Genomic DNA, 9,120 nt, shown 5'->3' on the forward strand with positions numbered 1-9,120 from the left:
AAATAAAGTGCCTTTAAAAGTTATACAATTATCGAATATAAAAATAATACGAACCAAATACAATAATCAAAAGCGGGAAACAAAATCTCATCCAATGAGAAATTGATCCTCGACCACTCCTTTGGCAAAGCCGCATCCTCAAGCTCTTTATTTTCAACTGCATCAAAATCTACGGCATTAAGTAATAGTACCACAAGTAATAGACTAAACAGCCCAAGAGATACAATTACATTCATGCAAAAACAAACATGCATGCATATGATGAAATATATACAAATTTTACATTTTCAAGAATCAATTCCGAACCAATTACCCTCCTAAACTAATACTTTCGTTTTTACCGATTTCGGTCCGATTCGGTCCGGTTTTCTTATTTTAATCAAATGTCAATGTAATTATATATATTTAAGATTAAAATTTTATGTTACAAATAATAATATAAAATTATTTCATATATAATTATATATAGTATATATAAAAATTTCATATATATTTATATATTATATAAAAAAAATTATATATACATATATAAAATATTTTATATTTTAGAAAATTATTTTTTTTATATAAAAATATTTTATAAACCAATCTGGTCCGATGCCAAAAAGCCAAAAACCGATTCTAAACGGGATTTAACCGGTTTTTAAAATGTAGGAATTGATTATGGACTGAACCGATTCAAAACTAAGCCAAACAGTCTAATCCGGTTAGAGCCAATTTTTCAATTTTTCGGTTTAAACTTTCACCCCTAGGTTTCGGCTCCGTCAGAGGAGTTACTTGGAGTTGTTTTTTGGGATTTGTTTCCTGCTTTTGATCATGTATTTTGGCTTTTATTATATTTTTACTGGATAACTATATAACTATTTAAAATGCTTTGATTTAAGTGATTTTGTATTTAAAGTTCTGGTACTTAGACGACTATCCTTTAATTATTTGCTGCAATTTTTTATTATTCATTTTTTACTTGTACATATACTTAGCACTTGTCTTTTAGGGTAAGTAACCTGTGTTGTCATCATCTTGGTGTTCACAATTCCCGTATGTAGGAGTCGGTGGCACCACAACATGCATTTAGGGTATGAGATAAAAATTAAAATTTAAATAAAATATTATTATAATATTATTTTTTAAATATTATTTTTATTTTAACATTTAAAAGAACTAAATTATTTGTTATATTTTATTTAAAAATTTATAATAATGAGTATTCCATCCAAAGAAGGCTTTGCTGAACGTATCACAGAGGTATCATGTTGTCATTATTTATGCGAGAACCAAAAGAGTCTTGAGAGCTATGGTGGGGGAACTACGACCTTTGATATGAGTCTCTCTCACTCTTCCGCCACCTCTCTGTCCTCCACATCTACCTCTTCTTCGTCCTCGACAACGACTTCTTGGCTTTCTGGCATTGTGCGAGGCCGGCCCGACCGGCCCGGGAGTGTCAAGATGGGTAGCAACTCCAACGTCGGTGCTGGTGGTGCTGACAGTACCGGTCCGGTTGCTCGGAAAAATCAGTGGCGTGGTGTTCTCTTTAAGTACGGGCCCAAGCCTATTCAGGTAAGTGCAAAAAAAATCTATCATTTGTTTAATGAATTTGATTGATTTAGAATCTAGAAACTTACTTTTCTTTGGGTCCAGGTGGTGTTGATGGGTTTGATTTGGTTTGAGAACTTCGATCTCAGTGTTAATTTTGACAATTTTGGCATTTGCGTTAATTGATGTCATTTGGGGGATTGAAAAGTATATTTTTCCTTCTTTATTGTTTTCAATTCGGGTCACTTCCAGCTGAAGAAAACTGGTTGTAGGACGCTTCAAAAATGAAAGAAGTCAGAATTTCCAATTTTATAAGTAAATATCTTCCTAGTTTGTGCAGATTCTATATCGCATTTTTATAGTGGGGTTCCTGGTGGCGATTGGATTTGAGGTTAAGCTTACTATTGGGCCAGCGACTAATAGAGATGTTAGGACTCTGTAATTAAATCACTTGAAACAACTTTGAAAAAGTTTCTTTCGTTACAAATTTTGTTATGCCTTGGTTGAGGATAGATACTCTTTTGCTACTACTAGCATGGAAGTTGAAGTGAATGCCAGAAATTTGGGGTGAAAGGCTTAATTGATTATCTTTAAATAACCATTGGGATCATGGAAAACTTAAAAATGCCTCATTTCATGAACTGACAGAAAGAGGCCAATGTGACGGGACACCTCATGGCCCACTAGTGCAAACCTCTGAACCCTTCAGAGTAGGTGTCCAATGGCTAGCTGAGCTGATGGGTGTTGGCCGTCAATAGCCACCCTCTAAACTGACCACTCGGTGCACAGAAACTGAATTGCATTGGCACCAATGGTGGTCCACTTGACAGTTTGGGTTGGGTTTTGATGGCCAATGGTGGTCCATTTGTGGTCCGTTTGGGCCTTGATTTCTCAGCAACCAAACACAAATTAGAAACAATCAACTGACCCCAGTAATCACAATTTCAGCCCTTTCATCGGGGGTGCTGGCCCTTTTGATCGCACACCAAGTGCTTGTTGACTTCCTCAACCAATACTATGCAGTTTATCTCCATGGTTTTTAATTCGAGGCACTTGTGCCGGAGGTTATTTTGGGCCCACCTCTATGGACTAGGATGGGGTGGAACACCATGTAGGAAAGGAAGAGAAGGTTGTCAACGACAAACAACTAGAATGTAATGACAGTGCTAGTCTTACGTGCACATTTACTCCAAAAGAACTAGTGAAGACTACAATTGAAACTTATTGGAATTTATACGAGGTCCAATTTCACCTTGTAAAGAACCAATTAAAGACTTGGTAGTTATTACACTTCACTTATATCATAATTCACCCACCAAAATGGGTCTTAACCAAAAGTTTACAAGATCCCCCACATAAATCTATCTCCTCCTCGGTAGGGATTATCTCACACTGCAGTGACCTGTCCTAGATGGTGTTACCAGGTCTACTATGGCATCCGTTTTAATGATCTAAGGAACGTACCAACCACATTTAATCTTATATGGAAAAAATACTAGTCAACATTACAAATGACGCTCTTTGGATTCCTTACAAAACTTCAGTCCTAACTAGTGCAGAACCAATTGGGCACTTTGCACCTCAATCCCGGGAGTTAGATTAAGAGCCTGGAACAAGTTCATGCATGACCACAATGGTCTTGCCCTCAATTTCTAAATGAACGGTAGCTCTTGGAGATTTTTGATTGGTGTGCGAGGTGAAAGGTGCAAGGCAGAGGGGCGTGTTCTTCTAACCTGATAAATATAGGGGATATCTTTATGTAATTAAATTGGTCTGGTTGGTCTTGTTAGGTCATTGATACGTTCTTCTTCTTTTTTTATCAGTAAGTCATTGATAACTTATAACCAACATTGACTCAACATTCATGAATAACAATATAGTTAACCATACCATCTGACAATACTGTTAAAAGCAGTTCAGTGTCAATCAGTTTTAGGTAGGCACTGCTCAGACATCTAGTTTTCCATACACGATGATCACTCTACTGTGATCATGGAAGACCTATAATGGTTCATCAATTGGGGGAGAGAGAGAGAGAGAGAGAGAGAGAGAGAGAACTGTTATAGACCTAAATGATAATGTGATGGCACATCTTATGGCTCACCAATTCTGTTATTTTCACAACATAAAATGTGTGCGTGTTTGTGGGCATGTGTTCATATTTGAAGGCTCATCTCGCGCTAATTTCATGATATGCATGGCATTATCTATTTTGTGTTGCTGTTTGTGACTTAATTATTTTGATTTTGCTCCTCAGGAGAGATTAAATTCCTGTGATGTTATGTTTATTTTTTAAACTTTATAACTTTGTGATAGTTTTCCCTAACATGCAGGTTGCATTCAAAACAGGCGATCATAAACAACAAGTAATTTTTATTGGTGGATTAACTGACGGTTTTCTGGCGACTGAGTATGTTTTATATTGCTGGTGTAATCAATTAGCATAATTACTTTGATTGAAGTGACAGATTTATGAATACTTGAAGAACTGACATCTCTCAAGTCTTTTTTTGGAAATGGTTCCAAATGGTCAAAAAAGAATTTAAAACCAAAATTATTGATTTGGCTTTCCTTCATCTGATTGACAGGTACTTGGAACCTCTTGCAATTGCATTGGAGAATGAGAAATGGGCACTTGTTCAACCTCTTCTTTCATCCTCATATAGTGGATATGGCACCTCCAGCTTGAAACAAGTAATGCCATCTAATGTAAATGATGTCTGTTGGTTTTTTCATTGGTAGTTTTTTCTCTGTGCATTATTTCCTGTTTTGTAGCATGCTGTGAGCATTGTAATTGCTCCTTTGGATGGTTGGATTAACTTGTTCTGTTTGAATCACTAACTGTTCAATACTTCTAAGAGAAGTATTAGGGTAATGTTTTTAAATTTTGTGTTTTATGTTGATGTGAAAATTCATGAAATGGGATTTTTTACACTATCGATAAAAAGTTCACATCTCTTCCTCTCTCTACCCATTGCTAATGTATTGTGCTGATGCAATACCCTGAACTGAGAGATAGACATGGATTTTCCATTCTTAGTTACAGCAGATCTTTAAGGATATTTGATATGGGAACATATTATCCAGGTTATGGATTATTTATATATTCAGCTGAGTTTTATTTCCAGACTTAGTTCTGTCTGAAATTAATATATGGACCTTGGTTTTGACTTTTTTTTGGGAGGAGGGGGGATGTTCGTTTGCACTACCTGTTTGTTGTATGATGATGTTGTATGTTGTACCATGTACCTTGAAGGATGCAATGGAGCTTGACCAGCTGATCAGTCATTTAATAAACAAAGAAGATTCGGAAGGTGTGGTACTTCTGGGGCATAGTACTGGTTGTCAGGTTAGTACTGGTTACATTTAAACTTAACTGGATCTGAAGTTCATTTGCTCACTCACCACTTGAACTTTTTAAGACTAAAACTTTCCTTTGTCTTCTTTGGATATGAAACTAGGATATTGTGCATTATATGCGCACAAATGCTGCATGCTCGAGAGCAGTCCGTGCAGCCATATTGCAGGTACTCACCCACCCATACCCCTGCTCTGCTGCTTTTAATGTAAAAGCTTCAAAGATCTATATCACTTTCCCTTGGAGTAAACTATTAGTTGTTGCATCTTGGCTTTATATGGTTTGTGCAGTGAATGAGTAGCTTTTAGCCAAGATAAGGGCTTATTCTGTTAACCTTGTTAAATTTTGTGTTACTTCAGTACATGTTGGTGGCAGTTACTGTTTAGTGTTATTAGTGTGCTAGTGCTGCAATATATCTCTGCTATTGAGAAACTTTCTCAAAACAGGGGTATTCTACCCCCACAGAGGTGAGATATAATCTCAAAATAACAATGAAATGAAATTTTGAACATTATATGAAACGTCTGTTCAAGGTTATACAATGTGAGATGCTAGAAGTGAAATATGTGGTTTGAAATTAAAAATTGAAGTCCATTTTTTCATTCAAGTCTTACATTTGGCTTCCTGTATTTTCTTTTGTCCTAATTGTGAAATCCATAGTAGAACCTGGTATATATCATAGTAGTCTATGACTTGGTCTTCAAATCGTCTGCCTTGTGTTGCTAGGAAATGGCCAAGCCTTTTATTTTATTTAAGTGTGGAAAGATTTTATTTCAAAATAAGAGATGTCTTTTTGGGCTGTTTCAAGGGAAGTATTTTTATCAAGGGGGATGGACTAACTCTGCACCTTGCCCTGTTGGCCTCTTTGCAGTGGTAAGGTTATCTCAGTTAATGGACGAAGTGGAATAGTAACAATTAACCTTGCTTCTTATATATGGACTGAGAAGAACAATTATCTTGCAGGTAGTAGTCAAATCAAAGTTATAAGAATGACAGTTTACTGGCTAGTCTAAGTGCATAAATCATCCTGAGAACAACCCATTTGTTTAATTTGAAGAATGTACATGAGAAGGCTGATATTTGTCTCAAAGCAGATTGTCAAGGAAAAAGATAAGAAAATTTGTTCAGCAGTTAACTGTTAAAGAGTTCCAACACGACTTCTTTGTGACTTGTCATGATATCACCTAACAAGTTTTCGCAGTTTTGTCAGACCTTTCATATCTGCATTGCCTATGAGTTCATTTAATTGCAGCCTTTGTCATAATGAGAATTGCAATGTTCAGGCTCCTGTTAGTGATCGGGAATATAGAGCAACTCTTCCAGAAACAGCCGCTATGATTGACTTGGCTTCTACCATGATAAGAGAAGGCCAAGGGTCAGAATTAATGCCAAGGGAAGCAGATCCCACTTCCCCAATCACTGCTTATAGGTTGGTATACAACCGTAGTGTTTCCATCTGGACTATCAAGATTTGATTGTAATTGTTTATTGGCAGTTCATGGCTGATGCTTAGCTTTAATAATTTTTCCTTTTGCTCTATTAATATTTTCACTCCTAAAATTTGGATCCATCTAATTGAAGTTTAGCATGAGTCATCCAGCAGTAGTGGAGGATTCTAGTCATGATTTGCATCACATATCTTACATTGGAGGCAACATGAATATTAAAACATTTGATATTTAGGAAATTGTGAAACATTCTTCCGATGTTTCCACAATTTCTACCATGTTCACTAGAAAGTTGGCATAATCGATGCTACTGTATACAAGAGTGTGTTTTAAATGCCACTGCTGCTTTGCTAAAGAGTAGAGAACTAATTACTTTGTAGGTATCACTCCCTCTGTGCATATATGGGGGATGATGACATGTTCAGTTCTGATCTTAGCGATGACCAGTTGAGAATGAGACTTAGCCACATGTCTAACACACCTTGCCAGGTACAAATATTCCGTTTTGGATGCTCTTATTTTGATACAGCAGTGTATAGTAGTGTATTTCAATGCAAAGAGAAACTTCATTATGGTGTTTGTGAATTAAATCATGAGGAAACCATTTGTTATATTAGGATTAGAATCAGTTATTCAATCTACCTTTTAGGGATAGATACAAGACAAAAACATATAAAGTCAGTAACTAGACCTTTGTGGTCCTTGCATCTAACAAGAGACATACGTATTGTTTGCAAACATCAGAAGGATGCCGTTTCCATGTTAAGTACATAGTAAGTGATAATACGAACAATTGAGGTATGCCATCTGTTTTCTGCAGGTTATCTATTCCATGGCAGACGAGTATATGCCAGAGTATGTTGACAAGAAAGCATTGCTTGAAAGGTAAGATTAATTTCTTGCTACTGTTCACTTTTGCTCTGATGATGTTTCTTATATCATCTCCACATTGGTTGAAAATCTTGCCATACGATATTTTAGAGACATGTATGATTGGTATCAGTTGACTATATACTTGTCTGAAACAATGCAATTGTGATTTCTATTATGTGTGCATTGAACTTGCCGTTACCTTATTGAACTCATGCACAGATTGTGTAGAGCAATGGGTGGTGCAGAGAAAGCTGAAATCGAACATGGGAATCACTCCCTCTCTAACAGAATCGATGAGGCTGTCCAGGCCATAATTAATTTTTTGAAAAGGGAGGGACCTAAAGGGTGGGATGATCCATGGAGCTAATCCAGCGCCTATTGGTATTTCTTCTGACCTTCGACTTCTTTTCTCTCAGTTGCTCTCAGATTTTTCAATTCTTTCAAATAGATTTTTCATTCTATATATTAGACATGATTTTAATTTGCATTTGCGGCCTTTTGTGAAGAGAGAGAACTTACTGTTGTTGGTTTTAATTCATATATCACAGCTGGTTTGATGTTAAGCTTCTCGCTTTCTGCAATGTTCTTGTAGTTTCTATATCCGATTGTTTACCATTTGTAATATAAATTTGAAGTATTTGCCGAGTAATTGTTATGAATGGGCTCTAGATAATTGTCACTCTGTCGTTTTAGAAGATTGTGGCCATGTTTTTCTCTCTCTAGTGCTGCTTTGCTTTACAACATGCTCGCGCGCGCGCACAAACGCACCTTCTCATGGAAATATATATTAGTCCAGTTGATTTATATGACGTTCCGGTATTTTTTTCGTCTATTTCTGTCTTCTTCGGCTTCTTTTGCGGAACAAATTTTTTTCTTTTCTTAACTCTGCTTTTATGACATCTTCCCATTTTATTTTCTTCTACCTCTTTTCTTCAAATTAGATGGAAACAAAATCCTTTCAAATTTCTATAAACTCACTAAATAAATTTTATGCATTTACAGTAAAGGAAATTAAATCTAAAAACAAGATCTAATACGTCTACATCTAAAGAAAATAAAAAAAATTTCTCAGACTATTAGAGAAATTTATAGTAGGATTTGCACAAAAAGAAATAAAATCTGTTCAAAGAAAACAAACTGAGACTATACTTTGGAATTTGTAAGAAACAAATAGAGAGAGAGAGAGAGAGAGAGAGAGAGAGAGAGAGAGAGAGAGAGAGAGAGAGGAAACCAACGCAGATCCAAACAAGATGCCTTAAAGATCAATCATAACCATATGCAGGAAAGGTAATCAAATGCAAGAACAGATTTGTACAAATTCAGTAAATAAATCATACCCATATACCCGGAAGAAAACCAAATTCAAAAACAAATCTAATATAGAATAGATCTAAACAAGAGAAATCCATCTACAATTCCAATCACATTGCGTTGCTGCATACCGAGCGGAATGGCTGCCATTTCAATTGGAGAAGGTTGCTTGTACCTTGCTTTCTCCACCGCCTTCAACAGCTCTAGACTTGGTTTACTCTCAACCCAACTCTTAGGCCAAGCCCACATAGGGCGACTCGGCGAAGGATCTTGTAGCCCTTGTACAAAATGTTGAAGTCCTCCCTGAAAATCCTATGATCTCTCTTAATCATTTCCTCGAGCTTCTTCTCGCTCCAATGGCGGTCGACCCTCATATCGAAGGTATTATACATATCAATAGCTTGTTCTTTTAGCTTCTGCATCGCAACCTCCTCAAGCCTCTCGTCGACCCCCTCTAAGGGTGAGGGAGGCTTGCTGCAAAGTGATGGGAGAGTACAACGTGGTTGGGTTGGCAATTTTACCTATATTTAACTAAGATGATTTAGATTATATATTTCTGTTGAGTTTTGCTACATTCAAGCACAGTCGCGCACTAAT

The 9,120-nt window shown here is 36.4% G+C and overlaps 1 protein-coding gene across 1 annotated transcript; it reads left to right on the plus strand.

Annotated features, from left to right (window-relative positions):
• The first annotated feature begins 1,222 nt into the window (after window positions 1-1,222).
• On the plus strand, window positions 1,223-7,891 carry LOC122300508 (UPF0613 protein PB24D3.06c). Its single transcript, XM_043111220.1, has 9 exons — window positions 1,223-1,557; window positions 3,867-3,943; window positions 4,122-4,227; window positions 4,790-4,882; window positions 4,995-5,060; window positions 6,175-6,320; window positions 6,720-6,828; window positions 7,160-7,224; window positions 7,432-7,891. Exons 1-9 carry the CDS (start codon window positions 1,321-1,323, stop codon window positions 7,577-7,579), a joined length of 1,047 nt encoding a protein of 348 aa, XP_042967154.1. The 5' UTR covers window positions 1,223-1,320; the 3' UTR covers window positions 7,580-7,891.
• The last annotated feature ends 1,229 nt before the right edge of the window (window positions 7,892-9,120 follow it).

Source organism: Carya illinoinensis, chromosome 2 (genome assembly GCF_018687715.1).
Source record: "Carya illinoinensis cultivar Pawnee chromosome 2, C.illinoinensisPawnee_v1, whole genome shotgun sequence".
In the NCBI taxonomy this organism is placed as follows: Eukaryota; Viridiplantae; Streptophyta; class Magnoliopsida; order Fagales; family Juglandaceae; genus Carya; species Carya illinoinensis.

Coding starts and splice junctions, on each gene's coding strand:
- LOC122300508 (XM_043111220.1), top strand. CDS start 1,321: ATGAGTCTCTCTCACTCTTCCGCCACCTCTCTGTCCTCCACATCTACC. Junction 3,944..4,121: donor GACGGTTTTCTGGCGACTGA/GTATGTTTTATA, acceptor TCTGATTGACAG/GTACTTGGAACCTCTTGCAA. Junction 5,061..6,174: donor TCCGTGCAGCCATATTGCAG/GTACTCACCCAC, acceptor TGCAATGTTCAG/GCTCCTGTTAGTGATCGGGA.